Genomic DNA, 22,616 nt, shown 5'->3' with positions numbered 1-22,616 from the left:
ATGACAGATTTTCGCATTTCGTGTCATCGCGTTGCGAAAATCGATGATAATCCGGCATGCCCAATGGCACCCGATATTTGGCGGGTTTTTAAATTGAAACTTATAATGTATTCCATCGACGATGCAAACAACGAAGCGATGACGACGTTCCGACCCGAGAAACGAGCGAAAATCTCAGTGTTTTCGTAAGAAGACGAAAAGCTCGCTTTCGCTATGGAGGACATCTACGCTATAATATTCACCGTAATCCTGATGTTTCCTTTCATCGTCCAGTTGCAAATGCTAATCGTACGTAATGTATTTTCTTCGCGGATCTCGCGTAGCTACAAACTCTATAATCGAGTTCGCTGAAGGGTTACGCAACGCCGTATTTACATCTTTGGTTATAGTACATAACCCTTGCAAATTTCTTAAACCGTCAAGTTATGTCGAATCACCGCCCAAATTATAGAATCACGCAAACCTCGACAAATATTATTTCTGCGCTAAATTTCGGTCCTACAGGCAAATCCAAAGAAGTTTCTGGCCATCTTCCACTACTACGCGACCAACGAGGACGCGGAGAAAAGACCGACGCCGACGCTGTTGCAACACTATCCGAAAGAATCGACAATAATCGAAGCCAGATCCGACTCGAAGATGCTGTTGGCCAGCTTGAGGACCGCCTCGTCGTCGCCGGCCATGTCGCGCGCGGAGTCGATCAGTAAACCGGGTACCCCGATTAAAGCGATGCTCACGGAAGCGAAACACTCGTCCACGTTCGTAAAAACGGACAAGGTGCTACCGGTGGTGGACATAACGTGGACCTACAGTTCGTACAGGTACAAAACGTTCGAATCGTGCCTACGAGATTACTATGGCACCAGGTATCCGCCCGGCGAAGTGGTATTGAATTCCATGCAGCTGCATCTGTTGGACTCGAACACGAACACGAACGCGAACGTGACCGGTCTCTTTGACTTCGTCAAAGAGAGCGAGCTGCAGCTGAACGGACCCGGGGTATCAAGGAAGCTGGAAATTGAGTATCTTAATCCGTTGAATCACTTTGTGACGAGGCAACTCGGCAGTCCGTTGACCGAGGATAGATTCACCGAAACGCTTCGCGAACAGGCGGACGAGGATCGTCGGCCATCGTCTCACAATGCAGCCTGGCGCGAGGATCCTATCAGAGACGTAATCACCGACCGGGAAAAGAATGCCGGGATCAATCGGAGATCCTCGAGAAAGATCGAACTCCCTTGCAAATGCAATTTGTCAGCGCCCCGGCGTGTTTACGGGCCGAACGATTCCCGACGAAGAAACGTAGCCGGGGAACTCACGGCCTCTTTGAGACCTACAACCTAGACTCGATGGACCGCGATCGATTAGAGGACGGGTCTGATTGGTCAAAAGGCGACGAGAGACGTTTCGAGGAGGAATGTTCGTTGCAAAATTACGATAACTTCTCGATTCGGAGGGGAATTCATTTCTTTCCTGAATCAAGGGCGCCGCGACGATGTTTCGTGTATTGTGAGTTGCTGGTAAGTTGGCAATTTGAGAAAAATGCGAAACTGATTTATTATGGAGGAATAGTACTAACAATTCCTTTTCGTTTCGAGTATCTATTTGTACAGGGTGTCTCGTAAAACAATAAAAAAAAGTTCATATAAAGGTATGTCCTATTCGACTTTGTTTTCGAGTTGTGGTGAGTTTCACAACAAATATTCGAAATGAGCTCCTTGCACCTGAACACAGGCCTGGAGACGTTTTATCATTGACTGTCTTACCCTTTCCATTTATCCAGGAATTGTTCGAATTGCATGGAAGCCTTGTACGATTGTTTCAAAATAATTGTATCATCACACAACTCGTCATAGCTCGAAAACAAAGTCTGTTTATATGAACTTTTTTTAGTGTTTTCATGTGTAGAATCTAGTCCTGAAGTGGCTACGGGACACCCTGTATTATACTTTTTCAATCATTCGTTAAAAAATCTTTAAAGTGGCGGACGTGATCCACTTTGACTGCCAACTTATCAGGAACGTGCAATAAAATCCACTTGTATTCGTTTATCTATTTATTGTACGCTTTTAATAACACTGTATTCGAAGCATACACATCTCCATTTTGGTTCTGTTGAAAATAATAAATAATCATGTTTGGACCAAAAGTGCGGTTTTTATTAAAACGTTTTAAATAAAAATCCATTCAGCACTTGCCCTCGATCGAATCAAAGCAGATTTTTTGTGTATTTTTCATATTTTTTCTAGTGCATTGTTTTAATAAACAACGCATGCAAAGATCAAATTGAAAACCGCTTAAATTAAACAAAAATTCTGATTATATAAATAGAGTTTTAAAATAAAGCTTGTACTAAAATACTGTATTCCATATTCTCTGAAACGATTACTCTACGAAAACCGAGACACGACAAAAGAGAAATAGAATTTGGTTAAAAGCCGATTAAAATATAGTAAAGTGTTTATTGGTAATTTCAGTGTAACCCATTAATACGAAAATACTGAACAATTTTTCGTATAAATAGTATTACATTTGCGTAATATAGAAACGAATTACAATTTCAAACAAAGTATTTTTACCCAGGGCTTACTTCAACCCTTTTTCAAAATACATTTCTCATTTAACAGGATCGCGTTAACCCTCTGTGACAGCTACCCTGTTAACGGCACTCCTACGGTGAAGGTCATTTATTATGTTCTGGGTGACCTGTTTTAAACTACACTAACCGAAACACAATTAATCTCGCGAAAGAATTTCTTAAAAATGTTTACCATGAAATACGAATTAAACAAAACTTGAAGTTAAACGAGAGTAATCCGTAATCGATAATGAAATAAGCTGATATCCTAATGTTACTTAGACACGATTGGCTGCTGGCGATTTGACGTAATCAACGCTAGACGTCAGAATGATATTAGCATTCACTAATGACAAAACATACTATGCATTCGATAGTCGATGGGGAGAGGTTCATCGACTATGTTTCGAATAGAAGCTAGTGGTAGCGGATAAGACGGATTAGATAGAAGGGAGGTCCCACAGGATAGCTTTCTAGAAATTGCGTCTATTTATTGATCGTCCATTGCATTGGAATATTCAGCCAAACCTTGGCCTCCATCCACCTTCAGTCTTCCCTTATCTTCGTCTTTGGACGATGGCTTTGATAATACAGAAACAATCAACAAATCAAAGAAACTGTGGTATACACGGAAAGATAATTAATCTTAAAAAACATCCATGGAAAAATAAAAATTCTACCATAATCGTTAGTCGTTGATTAAATCGTTGCTTCTCGTCGATTCTCGAAAACGAAAATTTGCTTTGAAAAATATTTTTTTTACCGAAATTCAATCTCGGTACCGATCGTTGCACTCCACCGAATCAAAGTGTTTTTTCCCCCGATCGAAGATGGGAAATAATCGCATTGGGAGAACGACTTGTATGTCAAGAAGTAGGAGAGAAAGGGCCACGATAGATCAGTTGTACGGCACCAGAGAGAAGTATAGCTCTCCTAGCCGTGCTATTAGCTCTTAAGCTAAGCCGGAAATTCCAAACCGGAACCCGGCAGTCGCGAGTCGAACGGTTGCAGTGAAAAAACTCGCTCGAGGAGAGCCAGAGAAGATGGAAGGCAGATTGTGCGAGGAGAGAAAAGGATTTATAGAGATCCACCAACGGACGCCCTCCTCGCGTGGCCAGCATGGCGATAGTTTGTTTAACGCTCTCTATGAACTTCCTGGGAAGGATTCAATTAAAGCTAACATTCGTTATTGGGCCCTCCAAGAAACTCATTTCGTCACTATTGTTAATTACGACTCGATTCCCTCACTCTTCGGTGAGCAACATCGCCCTTGACCCAACTTTGTCGCTAATTTCAATGTTCATCGCGTGATTATTATTGTTTCATATTCTCACAGCCATTGTACTCGATATTTAATACGATACAGCGAATGTAATCTACATGAATATTAGATATTGAATACATTGTAATATTTGTATTACGTTAAATCCAACGTACGAATCCAAAAAAATGTCGGAGTTCCTGACGTTTCATTTATGACGATAGTGTTTGCACGGTAAATCACAAACGAACGCAGACATTTTAATTTAACCGTTAAGGAGAAGCGGATAAATTTATAAATAATTTATTAGCGCGAGTTGGTCCATGAATATCGATAAGCATGACCGTCGTGAATAATTCATTCGCAAAAATCGAGTCGACTGTATACACTTTGCATCTGTTAAGTTACATCCGTCGCATAGAAGTCCCAAATGTTTGCATCTCGCTCAAAAGTGAACGCGTCTATGAACACTTTCAACGATAAACAACAATTTCAAACGCAGATTAATCGTAACACAAAGCAAAAGATCAATCCCAATCCTGTGTCACACAGAAATTACAAAATAATTTATACACAATGCTATGTAAAAATTAAATCTTGTCGATACATTGCATAACTATAAATTTAAAAAATGTTTAACATTTTTTACAGCTATAATTACAGTTATATACGACTCGATCGAGCTGTCGAGTTCCATTAAAATCGTCGAAGGTCATCTTTAAGGGTGAAGTGACCCTCCTTATCTCCATTTGAAATTAAATTTCAAACACACGTTTGTGTACATTTAAAATTTCGAAGTTTAAGGCGAAATTTTTCGACCGTTTACCATTCAGATAGTTCGTTACTTCCGGTTGCGTCACCCGCAATTGTCGCGTGATATATTTCCTTCCCTTGTGTCGCGTCCGAGTGTTCCCGCGCGACAGCTTCACGGGAATTTGAATTTTAAAGCGCATTCTTGGCCGATTCGCGCCGTCTACCAAAGGAAAAAAGTCACGTTTCTTCTTTAATCTTTTTTCCTCGCAACGTCGTTTCCCGCGTCACGCGAACAACGTGTGCCCGTGCAGTAATATCTCGCGTCTCAGACAGGTAACACGGATTCGATCCCCCCTATGAATTTTCATCGCGAAATTTTATGAATTTCTTCGTCGAATCGAATATCGTTTAAAACGTTTTACAGAAATCAGACGTTCGAAACGAGAGTACGTTTTCTAGCTTTCGTAACAATTCGAGAGAACAAGAATTTTGGTAATAAAGAGTTATTTCATCTTGCTTTGAGCAACGGTGTATCTCAAAATGGCGACTCTGAGAAACGAAAGTCCCATTCGCTCTTGTTGTAAAGCTCTATATATTATCTCTAACGTGTGTTCGATTGAAACGTGTCCAATGACCGACGCATTTGATATTTCTCGCTCGTAGCTAAGGAATGATTGCGCCAAATAGAAGCATTCAGCGTTAGAAATCCGATTCAGGTGAGCATCGCGGGGCTAAGCGTCTCGAAAATTTGAGCACGGCGTCGAACGAGGTTTTATCGGATTTCTGAAGGGGGGGTGTGGAAAAACGAGAAGTACGTTGGAAACATGCAGGAGGCGGCAATAGGATTTCGTGACAAGTCGATTTGCTATGGAGCAAAGTTCGCGGATTCGTCGGCGTCGTCAGCGTCGCCCTTTACGCGCGTTTTCACGCTTCTCGACAACGTCTGCGGGGAAAATTTTAGATACTCGATATCTGGAAAACGGAGTCGCGATAATCGGGACAGTAACGCGAGGAGTACGTTTATTTATTTACCTCGAAGCCTTCGTTACTCGAGCAGAGTTTGAATAAATTATAAATATGGATGTTTATGAGTGTAAAATATGCAACGAATGTATAAAATTGCTAGTAATAAGATATACGTTTATTACAGTGGTAATTATATCATTTTATATTCGAGTATCTCACATTTTAGTGGCTAAACTTTGTCAGTATATTCTCAGAAAAATTAATGAAATTTATTTTGTGCATTCGTGTCTCTGTTTATAACTTTCTCCAGTTGGAACACCCTGTATAGCATAGAGCTTAACATTTTCGTTCGCTGGATACCAAATAGGGGAGTCAAACGGTAAGAAGTGAGATTGATGGTACTATGAAAGTTGACCAGAACTGTCGAGAAAGTGGCATTAAGTCGGCCGTTTTGCCCTTGGCATTTATATTCATCGACAAGTTTGATTGTGCGGGGCTGAATGGCTCCACGATTCGCGACGACGCTAAAGCCTGAAAAGATATCGGATCGGAAGAGCAGGGAAGAACGCGTAATGGAATAGGCAAATCTTCGTGGCACTTCATCGAAACCGCGAATATACGGAGTACTCGAGAACTCGGTTATACGTATAGCCAAGGCTTTTATTTCCAAAGCATCGATCTCCATAAAGTTGCAGCCGCGAAACGAGCTCGACCTTCTTCAAACTGACCTGTACACACTGGGTGTTCAGGCTACTAATGGCAATTTAAAAAGTAATTCTACAGATCACAAAAACATAGAGTATCTACTATTAATTCCTGAAGATACGCAAAAGAAAACTGAGAAACATTTTTCTTCACAAAGTGAAACATTCTTCATTTGCCATTGTTTATCGAGTCAGTCGATCTCGTTTGAAGCTGATTAGTAATGCGTGTGCAACTTACCCCGATTGTTGTCCTGAAAGATGGATTCGTCTCTGGATGAAAGGAACGCCAGTGACGATTAACGGTCTGCAAGATGATTGCTTCCAAAGCCAAAGATCACGAATATCTGTAATCACAAACACTGTTCATCCATAAATCGCTATAAGACCGTACGACGTTGCAATTCAACTCGAAGGGGTTGTAAGACCCAAGATTGACCTTCGAGAATGCGTTTAATTAATATTAGATGACTCGTTTCGTACATTAATGACGACAGTTTGCAATTTTAGTCTGGACGATTTGGAATTTTACAACGCGACCTTGGTCGAGCTACGTAGTACCGTGTTTCTCTCGCGATGATCATAGGTAGACTGTTTACGAAATCTCGAAGACCTTTCGTATCGCGATAAGAGCTACCTGAGCCTCACGACTCGTTTCTGGTACCAGAATCTATATTTTTCTGGAGCCACGACACTAGCTTCAACAACATCCAGACTCTCCGTGTCTCTCTCCAGCGTTTCCTCTTAATCTTCCTCGCTCGCCTTTCTCAAGAGATTTACGTCTCGTGATTCGTTGACCGTCCCCGAAGCAACGAGAAACGAGCGAGTACAGCGTTTGGTTTCGTGTTGGTTTCGACACGTTTAAGAGCACGAGGAGAAAATGGCGAAGAACTCTGTCGATCGTACGGGGGAAAGAGGCATGCCTCGAACGAGACAGATCCGTTGCATTCGATTCTGTTACGTTTCAATCGGTACCATCTACATCCTCCTTTTCGCGTAGAATACTCTACGACACGCTCAAGAGACAACTCTGACAAACGCCTCGCCATCACCGCGTGTTCCACAAACGGGCCTCAAACAGAATCAAACGATTTCTCACCAACGAACTACAATCTCACATTATTCAATTTTTTATTCATTGTTGTTTTAAATGCAATCGAGTAAGGTGACGATTCCAATGTATGTATGGGTTTCGTATCTATAGGTTAATTGATTTGAAAACGATTTCGATTCAAGTTCGATCATGAGGCTACTAACTGGTCATCAAGTCTTATACAGGGTGTTCGGCCCTAGAAAAAATTTTAATGAGAGATTTTAGAGGCCAAATTAAGACGAAAATCAAGAATACCAATTTGTTGATGGAGGCTTCGTTAAAAAGTTATTAACAATCAAATTCAAAAATTTCAAATCATTCTGGAAAAATTACATTAATCGTATGTCAAGGGGTTAAATACAATAGTTGGAGACGTATCTTTGGTCGGAGCAAACGGAGGCAAACGACTTCTCACCAAGAAACTACAATCTCATACCATTTTATATTCATTGTTGTTTTAAATGCAATCGTGTACAGGTTGGTTTGAAAACGTCTTCGATTAGAACAAGGAATCACGGTCGTTTAAGTAGTCGGTGGCGCATCTTTGGTCGAAACAAACTGACTGTCCTTAACTAACAGCAATCCTCAGGTGCAAGACCGTTCCTTTGGGTGCAGTTCTCCAAATCCCGAATATCCCTACAGCTGGTCGTGTAAGTTGTAAACTTGTAAAGCGTTTGGAAATTGCTCTGTGATTAGCGGCCGTCGCGGAACCGAGCTACGAAACATTCGAATCTCTGAGACGCGAGAAGAAAAATAATTGTAAAATTTCTGATTTAATCTGAATAGCAACGGGCCTTGATAAATATTTAGAAACGAGATTAACTTTTCTAAACGATCGAAAAATGCAGGTTTGTACGTCGCTGGGTATCCAGTCGTCGCATAATTGATTACGTCCGACCAAACTTCGTAAATTCTCCTTGACACTTGAAATTGATGCGGTTAATAATCCAGAGGGTAATATTTCGCGCGTTAATACCGCACCGTGTTAAGTCGTCGTCTGATTTCACCGTGTTAGGACCAGGTTGTATCCTTATTGACAGTATGATTTAATGCGACGTGCGATCCAGGGAGTTGATGCTCGTGCATTAACGGATGTCCCGCGTGTACGACCTCATCGCGGCCGGAGAACTTGCGTGCTTCCGGTTTCGCGACGTCGTTGGAAAATTAAACGCAATTTGACGGGAGAATTGTCACAGCGGGGGACGAGAACATCGAAATCTCGAGTGGTCTCGTTCCTATCGCGAGCGAATGGAAAGAACTACGACCTCGTTAACGATATTATTAACGAATAGGATGAATAAACCGAAACGCGAACCTCGAAAAACACGAGAAGTCGCCGGCAACAGGTCTCGAGCACGGATTATTAATTTTGATTATTTGTTCGCGATCGACTGGATACATAACTCTCGAACCACTCAAAGGCTTTTCTGAAGTTTGCGCAAACTCCATCAACTTGGTAACCAATGTCGAGTGCGGTAGACAAATAGTTGCAAAATGTCGCGTTTGTGCCAACGGATCTCTTAGAGACGGAACCGTGCTAGTTGCAAATCATTTTATTTGTTCGGATTAATCGTCTTTGATACTTAAAAGGACTCTCAATCTCGACAGAATTATTTTACTTAATAAATGGAAATTAACTTTGCTTCGAAGCATTTCAAAAAATAATGAACTAATGGGGGATTACTTTGACATATATTAAACAATTATTAATTTAAACTCAATAATCCATTTAAGGGTTGAACGAAAATTTTCACTTCCAAACTTCGTATTTAAATACTCCGTAATTAGAAATAGTACATAAGTTCTAACAATAAAAAAGGCAGAAACGAATGAAATAAAAGTCAAATCTAATCGAATGGAATCTCATCGTTGGTGAATGCGTTCTCGTGAATCGTAAGTTAAACGATTACTTTGTTCCAGGCTTTCTTCCGTCTCATCGCTGCCATTATCTTCGATCTTACACGAAACTCGCAAAGTTCTCCGCGTTTTGGGCGCCAGACCCGGAGAACGATGCCTGATCACGCGATACAATCCCTGAATATACAGAAATATGTGGGAATTAGGTTTGCACGGTCGTTAAGCGGTGCATCAGTGCTTAATAACAGAACCGGATCGCAAACTTTACTCGGCCGAAAGTTCAATGTCGCATTTAAATTGAAAATCATTTGCTAAGTAACGTCTTGAAACGGCACCAAATCGAATTCTATCGTAACTTGAGAAAATAACTTTCCGAATGCTACGTTGTTCGTTGAGAAGACAGAGCTTCGATGGAAATACAATAGAGTTTATCGAAATTGTTTGAATTCGATTTTAATCGACTTCGGGGAAAATTCGTTTGATCGACGCGATTATGCTTCGAGATTTATGCTGGCAAAAATAAAATGGCAACGGACAGGATAGCTGTACCATTTAGTACCCTATTTCATAAGTAATAATATTGTGTTTAAACGTATTAAAATTGAATATTTGATGGTGTCGTGTAATATACCTGGGGGAAGAGAAATTTCGAGCCGAACATCTTCGATAACCGAAACGCGAAGACGCAGCGTCCAGAGGGATGGTCGAATTCCGTACGAGATCGAAGATAATGGCAGCGATGAGACGGAAGAGAGTCGATCAGAAAAGTCACTTATCGACTGAAGGAAGCAGTTTAACGGTTCGTTACGAACGAAATTCTCCGGTATTTTATCTCATACCAACCTTTCTACCCGACGACTACAAAGAATGACATTTCGAAGAAGACAGAGCGAAATTGGCACATCGGCATATCCTATTCGTGGATCGCGAACTCTTCCATCCCCTAGAAATTCCGCGTCTACGTCTCTAAATTTAATTCTCGAGGACGAATTTTTCATAACATTTATGATCCGGAATAAAATTAAAATCAAAATAGGAATTTTCCAAAGTGTAATCTATTATTTTGATTCAGCGTGAGTATCTATAGACCAGCTTCTTAAAGAACTGATAAATCGACCCAAATTAAAATTCAAAATTTCTATCAATATTAGATAAACTTAAATACAACAATTTTCTTTATTTTTTTTTTAAATTAAACCTCTGTGCTACAGCGATTTCAATCGCTCGCCATTCTACCCAACGAAACAGTGGAATTTCGCTTCTAAAGCGATCAAGGTACCACGATTTCGATGTCTCTTCACAATTCCGGAATAAAAGGAGAAATTAATCTTCGTTTTCGAGGTACAAGTACCGGGGAATTAAGTTCTACTATTCCTGCGGTGTTCGTATTCCTACGTGAAAAAAAATGGCAGATCTATGGTCCGGGAGGAGAAGAGGCAGATATGGGAATCGGGATCGGTAAACACGTAAAACTTCTTTCTTCCAAACGGACCTTCAATCTCTTCGCACAAGTTCCCCGGCTCCGGCTATTATCTTATCGATTGACTTTATTGCCTAAGTATACTCCCTACGTGAATAGCTCGGGGGAAACGAATCGATTTCGTGCCAGACATTGAATCGGCCATTGGCGCGATGTCCAGTCATAGCGCCGGGGCAGCGCGCCAGATGAATGGCACTTTACCAGCTCGTGGCACGTTTTGTACATTTGCGGTGCCCGGGTAATGGTTCACTCGAACCGAAACTTTCCATTAATTGCCTCGCAACCGCGATCACGACGTCGTTCACGATCGCCAAAGTGTATTACACAAAGCTACGCGTAACGATATTCACAAAATCTGGCCAACTACCCCTCACAACAGCGTCACGGGATCGCCAATCTCTAGCTGGAAATATATTTAGTTACATTTCTGTAGCGCGTTTTTGCTCAACGGAGGCATAGTAAGCGAGATAGCAGGAGTTTCAATCGTCCTAACCGCCATACCTATCGTTCACTCATCAATAAGACAGTCAAGGAGCATATACGTATATGGAAACAGAAGGATCAGTCAAGCGCTTGCGAGAGAGACGAGAGCGTAGCCCTCTGGTAGCGAGCACGGGAGGTGCCGCCACGTCTTAGGATACTTCGCGAAAAAATATGAGTGTAAATATTTATTAATTGATATGGCTGAGGAATGTTTCGAGCGACCCTATTGCAGAGCAAACGCCAAAGAGTGCGAAAGAGGAGTGTTTGTTGTTACAGAACAACACAATATGTTACAAATTGACTTTGAAACAAAACATTCATTGTATGGACACATATACTGAATACATTAGGATTAGTTGTCTCATAAAACAGACCCACAAAACAACTTTGGACAGATATCAGACTTTATAAAATCAATTTTTGTTTTCTATGGTTTTAAACCTTATAAAATTAAAAGATTCTGTAACGGTCACCATTGAATGATCTTTATCTAGATTAGCTATCTGTCACACAAATAGATACAGTCGAATCACCTATAACACGAATATACATATAATAGTTAAAACTAGATATTTAAAGCTCTTTCGCGACTTTCGATGCGCCGTCACTGTATAGTTGACAATTCTCCAATCATTCCCAAATACCAAGGTCAGCGAGTTGCATGATTCCCAACCAGCCAGTCGTCCAGTACGATTGGTTCGACACGATGTGGCAGTTAGTGGTTTCATATCGCGGCGTAGAGTTTCGACTTGCCATGCAAGTTGCGGTTAATCAACTAGCGCGCAGACATTTAGAAAGGCTTCGCACCAAGCAGTGTGGATAGCAACCCGGTATCGTACTCGTAGTTTCTACGCGAACATGCTAATTAGCCATATCCCAATCCTGGATCTACGAAGATCGTATTTGTAGAGCCACCAAGACGGAAACGAGCGGGTTAGAAACACGAAAACGACGTGTACTCGAAGGGGCCATAAATATCGCACGTAACGGATATTCGCGATTTGAGAGCAATCCTTTCGCTTGTAAAATGTACCTTCATGGTGATAATGTGCCACTGATAGTTTATCGAATACACGATCTCAACTAATAGTAAATAACCACTTTGTAACTCTTGTCGATCTCAAAGTAAACATCATTCCTGTTATTAGTTAGATACGAAAATTGGATTTATCGTACTCACGTTTAAATGATGTATAATGTCATCGAATGGGTAACGTTTCTTTCTGCTTCACTCGATTTATTAACCACAACGAGTCTCTTGAAGTAACGACACTCTGCTCTCGCATCGTCGACGCACTAACCTTAACCTCAACGGTCCCACGCGGTAAGCAGCGCCACTAGGTAAGGCGCCAACATTTGAATCGGTAGAACGACGCCTCTACAACTGTAAAATAAAACTATCAATAGTAGATTATCCTTTGTAGTTTTCACTTTATCTGAATCAAATATCGAGTGAATTTGGCCGAGATTTACTTGAAGAGGATGAGTTTTTAAATTCCACTGTAGGATTAAATAGCGGTCGACGATGCAATTAGTCTTTTTCAAAGGCTGGAATGCCACGTGGTTCTCGTCGACGAGTTCCGACGGGGTGGGGAAAACCGAGAGGGTGGTGGGGGCGCGAAAGCGTACTCAAAGTATCGAGAAGCTGGATGAAGTCGAATAAAGAGAAAAAGGAAACCGAGAGAAAGGTAGCCACTGCTGATGGAGGCAGGCGAGAGTTTTCTCAGGGAAAAACACGTCTTCGTCTATTTCTCGAGCGGAGGAAATTCTTTGTGTTTTTAAATGAAGTTAGCCCACGGGAAAGGCGTACACCCGAACTTTTTCTTCTACCGTCGCTTTCTTCGGACCAGCTTTTCACACCCTCTCCGAGCCGGTTTTTCAACTTTCCCCCGCGCGTTTCTTTCAATGAGGAAGCCTATCGCGGTCATTTAAAAAGGGGGAAAAACAGCGGCGTCTCGTTCGCGAACGAGTCTTTGCGGGTTTCGTTGAATCGAAATTAAAATTTCTCGTGTTCAAATAATATGGTCGCGCGATCTTCTCGATCCTCGAGTACTTAAACGTTTCAGTCTTTTCGCCAAAGGTAGACGACGTGGAAACGAGACGATGCTCGATAATATGACGATACCAGATTCCTGGCCTTTCAGGGTCGCGTTCGTTTATATTCAAAGATCCATTAACTTGCTGCTGTAGTTAATATTTAACTACTTCGCTGAAGCAAAGGTTGTTTGTGTAAACTAAAATCGAGACGTGGTTATGATAGGGAACTTTGGTTAATTTTCAATTTGCGAATAAAGACGACTGAACCGCGCGCGCACGTACGACGTTGCTTTGCTCAATTTTCAATCGATAGTTTCGATATTTAAATTATTTTTAAATATAGACACATTTCGAAAATACGATCCTCTACGCATTTAACAAATGTTTGAATAGATATTTGTTACATATCGTTCGATACGCGTTTAACAATTCGTCCCTTTATCCCTGACCAAGATCATTAACGCCGCGATATTAATATTCACCGCGCGGATTAGACGAGAACTTTTGTCCGCCTAATTAATTAAATTTCGCGTTTGATGCGCGATTGTTCCGTTGACCATACGAGTTAACGTGACCGACTCAACGTAAAGGATGCAACGCTCTGTTGAATATAATTCGCAAAAACAGAAATGCACTGCCAATTTTCCGATGTTGTTTGAGCGTTTGCCCGCCGGGCTGGTCGCTGAGATCCAAACTGGTATCTCATACAGAAACACGTTTATTCTCCCTCTCTTTGTCCAGGAATCCACCAACTGCGGGGAATTACATGCTCGTAGTTTGTGAATATCGGCAAATAATCGCCAAAATAGCGCGTTAAAATCGGGTCCGCCACGTTAACTTTATCTTGGGGAATCGGTAAGTAGAATTTCGACAAAATTAAAAAATATCAAATCGTTCTAGAAAAATTATTTTCAATTGCGGGGGTTAATTACAATCATTTTTTGTGAATAGACATACACCGGAATTCCTACGCATTTGCGAGAAAAAAATTCGAGTAGGTAGACAAATTTTTCATGAAAATTAAAAAATTTCAAATCGTTCTAAAAAAATTATTTTCAGTTGCGGGGATCAATTACAATCATTTTTTGTGAATAGACATACACCGGAATTCCTACGCATTTGCGAGAAAAAAATTCGAGTAAGTGCTGCACTTCCGAAAGTAATACTAACGGAAGTAGTTACTTGTGCACAAATACTACTATGTTTATGTTTGTTCGAGATATAGATAGAACTTAAATACAATATATGTATATTTTCGACCCTGTCAGTCGTATAATTTTGTTTGCGTAATACGTTTGTACGAGTCGAACGCAGTATAAACATTTCGGTTTTCGAACTGGAAATATAATGTGAAACGATAGTCGATGCCGAAGCATGTCAGGCAACAGGCCGGAAGAAGCATCTCGCGGAACATAAACCTCGACCTGCCCGTAATAGGATGCAATTTAGAAACAGTCGAAACAGACAATACCGCGTCCTTCGAAGCGTAAATCATGCCGCGGCAGGCCGAGGGAACTGTACGAGGAAAATGGAGGGTAGAAGTGCATATCTTAATTACAATATTCCCACGGGCTGAACACAGGAACTCTTGCCCGGTTCGCCGACCATCCCTTAGCCTTTCCAGGCAGAGCCTGTAGGAATTTAATTAATTTGCCAGTGGCAAGCAGGCTTGCTCCTTGTCGCCACTCTGAAATATTGTATCCTTCCCACCCTTTAAAACCCAACACCGCCCCTCGAGTACGCGCCGTATCGCCCTTTACTCCTTGACTCCCATAGCCTCCCACGCTGTTCGCTTGGTGTTGTTCTTGCTACGCTAGATGCGCAGGCCAACCTTAATTGTTCGGGCATTATTGAATTTCACTTAGATATTGACACGCGAGCAATGTCCGGCGCACACGTTGAGAGCCCGTGATTCGAACTCTCGATTATAAACGACACACGATGTCTTTTCAGTATATTCATATTGTTTCTTGGCACGATTTTGTATTAATACTACAAATATATATTATTTTTTATACGATTCCCGTCGGAACTTTGATCCCAAAAACTTTGAGCTTTCTTTATTATAAGCACACCGGACCCCTTCCTTCTAATTACTCCCACAATTCTCTGCAATACGTCAATATAATGTCCGTGTATAATATCTACCAATTAGAGAGAAGCTATACCAATGGTATTATATGCTCTACAGCGATGAAAATCCTCTTTACCTGCTAATTTACTCTCCATAACACAGGTGTTCCGGGGAATATCAATACTCCCTTGCGCGATTAGAATTAAGAACGAATACTTTTTGACCGAATGAAGAGGGAAGACGCCAGGATGTTTAATAATCGATCGAGGAAAGTATATATAGGAACAGGAGGTAGATCAAACAACTGTGAGAGAAATATGTTCAGCGTAGCCCTCTGCTGGCGAATGCGGCAAACATCCGCGCACATTCGATACGTAATAGATACTCCGCGCAGTTTACGAATCTCTTCTACATTCTTTCGAGTCGATTCTTTCCTCGATCTTTTGAAAATTATTTTAAAAAAATTGCTTTCGACCCAAACCCGGTTCAGCGATTTCATCGGTGGGCTTATAAGACCTTTCACCAATTTTTTGCTCGGACATAACCTCTTTTACAGCTACTCCACAATCTACTCTGCCATCTTGTATTTGTATTTGGTCACGATTTCCGAATCTCTCCGTTCTTCGCGGCAAGGCCTACCACGGAACAGAGGGCCGTTAATTTGAACGGCGAGCATCCATCATCATTACGTCAATTTCAGATTACCGGGAAGAAAGGTCTTTCCTCCTTTGAGAACAAGATGGTCCGGCGCACGAATCGAGCCCCAAAAAACTAGCCATTTAGCTCGACCGAAAAAACCGAGGGTCCTGAAAGGGCTCAACTCTCGAAAAAGCAAAGAAAGGACGGACCGAGGACGAGGAAGGCGAGCCGACGAAAGATGGATGAAGAAAAAACGGCGCAGAAGCGAGGACGGTTGGCCATCCGCCTCATCTGCCGTTGAAAAGGTGAGAATCTTGATTTGAGTGAGCGCTTTAGATCGGCGTTCTCGGAAAACCCGTAAAAAAGCTCGTAGAACGCCAGGAAATCCTTCGACCGAGCCATTAGCGGCGATTTCTCCTAAGCCATCGAATCCTTCTTCTTCCGTTGGTGTCTTCCAGTGTCAACCCCATTCCAACTCGTCAAAGCATTTCTATCGACGCATCGCGTCGATAAAGAAAAAAAAAAAGAAGCGGAAGAATGAACGAAAAGGCCGAAGTGCATCGATGGGAACAGTAAGAGCTACACTGCGGAGCGAATCAACGAGGGGAACCAAGAAATTACGATGAAAAATGATATTGACTGATAATATTGGCAATATCTTTACGATTTTCTAGTATCGAAATTAATTACCACAAAGACTCGACATCATTTATATTACAGAACAAAATTCCTGTTGAACAGTGTAAAATAAACCATTATTTCCTATGCATCGAAACTCATCTTATGTAAAAACCACTTTCCTAACCAAGCCTTAGCCCAAAACAATCTCATTCATGCAAACTACTTATTATTCTGTATTTATCGAAGAAATAGAGATCTTAATCTCAAATTTAACAAGTGCTAATTATTACAGGTACAAAATTCTTTAGTATATCTACTCACCAATTTGATCGATTTATAAAAGCTTCGCCCTCAACTGCAAAATGCCCAAGTTTCTCAAGAAATAGTCTCCATTGTTGTCGATAGAAGATACCGCCAACTTTTGCTTCCCGACACTGCAACACATATTCGTAATTTTTACTTTTCTTTGTGCACGAACATTGTTTCACATCACGTTAAGCGTAATATACATTAACTTGAGATTAGATGCGTTAATTTATTTGATAAACTTAATACGAAGCTTATCGTTACAATAACCAAGAATGCACTGCTATATGAAGGATGCATCGCCATCTACGACAGATCATCCAAGTTAATCGAGAAACAGTCCGTCGTTTTCATGACCAGATGACGCCTCCAGCATGTGCGATCGAAAAACATTTTCAATTATTATTACTACCAAATATTAGAATTAGAATAAGTGCTTTTGTACCTGGTATATTTTAAGTACAATAAGACATAGGCTAGACATTCATAATTTCTGATACTTCTGTTCATGTTTTCGAATATTACTAGTTTAAGTGAAATACCCAATTTAGTTTAAGACTCTTGTACTTGCACCTAGTAAATTTACAGGTCTATTTTTGTAACTGGATCTATGGTCTCGATTTTGAGCTAAAGATCTTTAATTTTATCAATAAATACAAAACACAAATACAATTACTAATACTTTATTGAAACCAGTTGAGAATTCTCTCTACCTTGAGAAGATTTGGGTATAGGTTTTGCAACGCTTTTCTTGGTGTTGATGTTTAACTTCGGAGCACTATGTAATACAGTTAAATTCTTTTTATAAAGAAATGTTTAAAACTATCAACCAAGGGGCGATACGAAACCCGTTTTTACTCAATCGAAGTACTTTACTGATACTGTTTTCAAGGCGCATGTGCTAAAACTCGACCTGTTTGGCAACATGATCGCTAACTCACACTTTGCAAAAATGAGAAAGTACTCTCGAAACTCGTTTAAAAAAGAAAAAGTAACAGCACCTTTCACGAGAACACCGTACAGGTATTCGAACAATAATTGACAGCAACTACTATCGAATAATCGATACGTTTTTAACAAAAGTTATATTACATTATTCTTATCACATTGTTTACAAAAATTCCGATATCGTGATTTTAAATTACAGTTCCAAGAAGGAAAGTAATAATATCAAATTATTATAGGGGAAAAATTAAATGACATTTCTTGCTTCCTAAGTAACTGTGATACTAGTTCATAGAACAAACTAATAAGTAATTTTGCGTTTTATGTATAATGTTTCCATGGAGAACATTTTTAACAGTTGCTTCCCAGAGGTCTGTAAGACATTTATACACTTCAAAAATTGTGTAAGTAACTCATATTAATTACTTGAAATATTCATATGCGACGATAACATATGTGACAATAATATTAATATTGTTTTGATAATTAATACCAATATAACTTTAGAAGCAAACAAACAATAGACAAGTATCATGAAAGTTCTATAACATTTATGGTAAATTTCTTTTGAAGGTGTTATAATTTTTAAGACAAAATTTATATTACTTTTAGCCAAGATGCTATAATAATAAATGGAAAACAGATAGCTAATGAAATTCAAAATGACTTAAAAGTAACTGTTAATGCTTTGATAAAAGATGGTAAAAAGAGGCCAAAATTAGTAGCTATATTAATTGGCAATAATCCAGCCAGTAAAGTATATGTTCAAAGAAAAATGGAAGTTGCAACTGCAATTGGTAAGATACAATTAAAATTTTAACATTCTAATAACTTTTTAAGTAAAAATTAGTAACATATACAATATCTTGCATTAGTATCAAGAAGTTTAATAATTACAAATTTATAAATATTATATTAGTTTTCTGAATGTTTTAGGAATTGAAAGTTATACTATTTGGTTAGAAGAAACTATGAAACAGCAAGACCTTATTAAAGAAATCAATCATCTAAATGCAGACAAAACTGTAGATGGAATTCTTGTGCAATTACCACTAACAAATCAGATGAATGAACATGAAGTATGTCAGGCAATTGCACCAAATAAAGATGTTGATGGTTTCCACTTAGAAAATATAGGTAATTTAATGTTGAATAGCAGCTGCATCATTTCTGCAACTGCTTTAGGTGTAAAAGAATTAATAATTAGGAGCAATATAGATACTGTTGGAAAAAATGCAGTGGTTATAGGACGATCCAAACATGTTGGTTTACCAATTGCATTACTCTTACATGCCAGTGGTAAGGGTATACAGTTGTTTAAATATTATAATTATATATATTTCACTTGTGTTCGATTTATGCAAAAAAAAAAAAAAATAATACATATAAAACTTCAAATTTAAAGTTTTAATTATTAATTCATAGGTAAAGGAAATGGTTTAAATATGACTACAACTATTTGTCATCGCCATACTCCCCACACAGAATTAAAGAAATATACCAAAATGGCTGATTTAGTCATAGCAGCAACTGGTGTTCCTGGTTTAATTACTCAAGAGATGGTAAAACCAGGAGCTTGTATAATTGATGTTGGAATTACAAAAACGAAAATAGGAAATAAATATAAATTGGTAGGAGATGTGGACTTTGAGAATGTAAAAAAAGTTGCTGGGTATATAACTCCAGTACCAGGTGGTGTAGGCCCTATGACTGTAGCAATGTTAATGAAAAATACAATTTCAGTAGCTACTAAAAATCATCAGAGCACGAAATAGTCTTATCTTAATAAAACTGATGTATATTTGATAATAGAGATATAATAATCTCATTAACACTCTGGCATTCTTTGGGTCTTTTAATCTTTCTTAATTATGGAGAAAACTATAATGAAGTTTATATCAGCATGTTTGTAAACACCATTAATGTGTAATAAAACAGAGGACTGCCTGAGGGTTAAATCAATCTGTTACGTATGGGCCATGCTTACTGTTTACTGCTGGCTACATCTGCTTCTTTTAGAATGCCCAAACTACTGATCTTATTTATTTGCTGCTGTATCTGCCATGTATCTGTATTACCAAACCAATATAGTATTTAAAATAATGCAATGTTTATTACTATAAAAAATGTATTATTTCTCTTGAATTAGTTATATCCATGCCTATAAGCATAAACTTAAACACAAAAATCTTATAAGAATTATTTATTACTATGTAACAATTCCTATTACTGTGAACTTGACAAATTACAATATCAAATGACAAACTATTCCAAATATAAATGTAGCCACATAATTTCATATTACTCTCTTTTGCCTACAAAATCAGATGTTTCAAAATATAGAAATTGCATTGTATGTTGCATATAATACATACATTATAAATATATTTTAATATTTATAGAAATGTATTTTTCACATGTTTTTGATAACGAAAAATATATAAATCACAATTAATCACGTGTACGAGTTTGTTTACTTCAACAATTATGTTGTGAATTATTTACAATGAAAAATGCAGATTTCAGGGAAAAAAATTGGAAAATACGTTTGGATTATAAACTTATTTAGAGAATGAAAAAGAAAGGCTCGCAAATACTTCTTTTCTCGAGATTCCCAAAACTGTTCAAAGTTCCCCACGCTTTAGGAAAGAGGAGAAAAAAGGCGAATGGGTAGCTTTACTTTTTCATATCTAAAAGTTGCCCGAACTTACATGTTCCGCACTCGAGCATTAGCAATAGCGAAGTGAGTTATTACTAAACAGTTGAGTCTGCAATCTATATCATGCCTGCATTACTCTCAGTTGTTCTGAAACTTTCCTCGCGAAACGTCGTCAAATTCTTTACATTCGATTCAACAAAAATGGCCCGTCCAAAAGTTTTGATCACTCGTCCGGACATTCCAAAAGCAGGGTTAAATTTACTTCAAGAACAGTAAGTGTTTTTGCAAAGTCACTCTCTCTCTCTCTCTCTCTCTCTCTCTCTCTCTCTCTCTCTCTCTCTCTCTCTCTCTCTCTCTCTCTCTCTCTCAAGCTGTGTATCCACTTATCGCGCAGTCGCGAGTTGCAAGCTGCAAGCACGAATACTGTACATCTCAATCATGTATACTCACTGTTTTTTACTCTATACGGAGTGTTTCAGAAATACATGTAAATACTTAAGAAACTGAATCTACACAATAAAATAAATAAAAAATATCCTACCTATCTACTTTACTTTTCGAATTATGGATGACTAAAGAAAATGATTGAAATGTCCATCGTGTGCCTCAATACACTCTTTCTCTCATACCTCGCATCGAATTTCACATTCGCTAGAAAATATCAAGTCTTCCTCGAATGGTCTCAAATCCCAAAAATAAAAATCTAATGGATTCGGATCGAAAGACCGTATATGATCATTTTGTTGCTTTTAGGAAATTGATATAATGACTACACGTTTATATTATTATCAAATGCCTGTATATTGTTTAATGAATACATATAACTTTCAAATGTTTTAAGCTAACAATTTAATGCAATACTGTGTAAATTCACGATTTAAATTTACACAGTTTTATGCCAAGTAAAATTTCTTTACTTTATGAATTTTTTTCTCTCTATGGGTTACTTTAGATGTGATATTATACTTTGGGACAAACCTGAACCAATTCCAAGATCTGTATTATTATCAAAAATACAAAATGTTGATGGAGTTTATTGTCTACTAACAGATAAAATAGATGATGAAATCTTAAATGCTGCAGGACCACAATTAAAAGTTGTTAGCACTATGTCAGTTGGTTATGACCATTTAGATTTAAAAGCTTTAAAAAAAAGAAATATTAGTGTTGGTTACACTCCTGGTATTTTAACAGATGCTACAGCTGAATTAACTGTAGCATTATTGTTAGCTACATCTAGACGATTATTGGAATCAAACAGAGCTATTTACAAGTATGAAATACAATACATATAATAAAACATTGCATTAGTTAAGCATATATTTCATGTAAAATATCACTCATAGGGGAGAATGGAAAGCATGGGCACCTACTTGGATGTGTGGTCCTGGATTATCAGGATCCACTATTGGGGTAGTAGGATTAGGTCGAATTGGTATTCAAGTGGCAAAGATACTCAAAAACTTCAATGTTGCTAAGATATTATATACAAGTAGAAGTATCAAGCAAGAAGCATCTGAATTTGGAGGAGAAAAAGTAGAACTCAATGAACTACTACAAAAGAGTGACTTTGTAATTGTTACAATAGCTTTAACACCAGAAACAAAACAAATGTTTAACCAGGGTACATTTGAGAAAATGAAGAGGTCTGCTATATTTGTGAATGTTAGTAGAGGAGAAGTTGTTGATCAATCTGCTCTGTTAGAAGCTTTGAAAAAAGGATCAATCAAAGCAGCTGGTTTAGATGTCATGACTCCAGAGCCTATACCACTAGATAGTGAACTATTAAAATTAGATAATTGTGGTAAGTGTGATAATCATGCATTCATGAATCCATGGTAAACCATATACAAATATGATAAACATTTATGTTACTTCTTATACTAGTGATACTACCTCACATTGGTAGTGCAGCTACAGAAACACGGGAGGAAATGTCAAGAATAACTGCCAGAAATATTCTGGCAGTTTTGAAAGGAACACCAAATCAAATGCCTGCTCCACTTCAATTATAAATACAAATTATATGATGTATTAGCATTAGTTACAAATGTGATTTATAAACACAGACCGTTTATTAATTTCATGATCTATATTTACACATTCACACAACAATACTAATATATATATATATATATGTACTTAAATGTTATATAAATGGGG

General features: G+C 38.7%; 3 protein-coding genes across 6 annotated transcripts; all 3 read left to right on the top strand.

The window, feature by feature from the left end:
• Positions 1-213: 213 nt before the first annotated feature.
• On the top strand, positions 214-1,344 carry LOC143348442 (uncharacterized). The gene is made up of 2 exons (XM_076778640.1): positions 214-288; positions 505-1,344. Exons 1-2 carry the CDS (start codon positions 214-216, stop codon positions 1,342-1,344), a joined length of 915 nt encoding a protein of 304 aa, XP_076634755.1.
• A 16,254-nt stretch (positions 1,345-17,598) lies between these two features.
• On the top strand, positions 17,599-20,298 carry LOC143348543 (bifunctional methylenetetrahydrofolate dehydrogenase/cyclohydrolase, mitochondrial-like). Of its 4 annotated transcripts, none has more exons than XM_076778858.1 (5): positions 17,599-18,198; positions 18,407-18,591; positions 18,731-18,931; positions 19,013-19,093; positions 19,220-20,298. In XM_076778858.1, the coding sequence occupies exons 1-5, from the start codon at positions 18,125-18,127 to the stop codon at positions 19,567-19,569; spliced, it is 891 nt and encodes a 296-aa protein (XP_076634973.1). In that variant the 5' UTR covers positions 17,599-18,124; the 3' UTR covers positions 19,570-20,298. The 4 variants fall into 4 exon arrangements, with proteins under 4 accessions (XP_076634973.1, XP_076634971.1, XP_076634970.1 ...); XM_076778856.1 differs by having other exon boundaries at positions 17,602-17,872; positions 18,034-18,198; positions 18,731-19,093; XM_076778855.1 differs by having other exon boundaries at positions 17,602-17,872; positions 17,997-18,198; positions 18,731-19,093; positions 19,220-20,297.
• Positions 20,299-20,643: 345 nt separating this feature from the next.
• LOC143348546 (glyoxylate reductase/hydroxypyruvate reductase) lies at positions 20,644-22,561 on the top strand. The gene is made up of 4 exons (XM_076778861.1): positions 20,644-20,725; positions 21,406-21,726; positions 21,800-22,257; positions 22,341-22,561. Exons 1-4 carry the CDS (start codon positions 20,655-20,657, stop codon positions 22,466-22,468), a joined length of 978 nt encoding a protein of 325 aa, XP_076634976.1. The 5' UTR covers positions 20,644-20,654; the 3' UTR covers positions 22,469-22,561.
• Positions 22,562-22,616: the final 55 nt, after the last annotated feature.

The sequence above is a fragment of the Colletes latitarsis genome, chromosome 11 (genome assembly GCF_051014445.1).
Source record: "Colletes latitarsis isolate SP2378_abdomen chromosome 11, iyColLati1, whole genome shotgun sequence".
Lineage (NCBI taxonomy): Eukaryota > Metazoa > Arthropoda > Insecta > Hymenoptera > Colletidae > Colletes > Colletes latitarsis.
Note: the sequence above shows the minus strand (reverse complement) of the source record. Positions and strands in the feature narration are given on the sequence as shown.

Bases quoted from the DNA above. Each gene is read 5' to 3' on its own strand.
- LOC143348442 (XM_076778640.1), top strand. From the start codon at position 214: ATGGAGGACATCTACGCTATAATATTCACCGTAATCCTGATGTTTCCT. The intron at 289-504 runs GTACGTAATGTA...TCGGTCCTACAG, and splicing joins TCCAGTTGCAAATGCTAATC to GCAAATCCAAAGAAGTTTCT.
- LOC143348546 (XM_076778861.1), top strand. From the start codon at position 20,655: ATGGCCCGTCCAAAAGTTTTGATCACTCGTCCGGACATTCCAAAAGCA. The intron at 21,727-21,799 runs GTATGAAATACA...TATCACTCATAG, and splicing joins TCAAACAGAGCTATTTACAA to GGGAGAATGGAAAGCATGGG. The intron at 22,258-22,340 runs GTAAGTGTGATA...TTCTTATACTAG, and splicing joins ATTAAAATTAGATAATTGTG to TGATACTACCTCACATTGGT.
- LOC143348543 (XM_076778856.1), top strand. From the start codon at position 18,125: ATGTTTCCATGGAGAACATTTTTAACAGTTGCTTCCCAGAGGTCTGTA. The intron at 18,199-18,406 runs GTAAGTAACTCA...TATTACTTTTAG, and splicing joins TTATACACTTCAAAAATTGT to CCAAGATGCTATAATAATAA. The intron at 19,094-19,219 runs GTAAGGGTATAC...ATTAATTCATAG, and splicing joins ATTACTCTTACATGCCAGTG to GTAAAGGAAATGGTTTAAAT.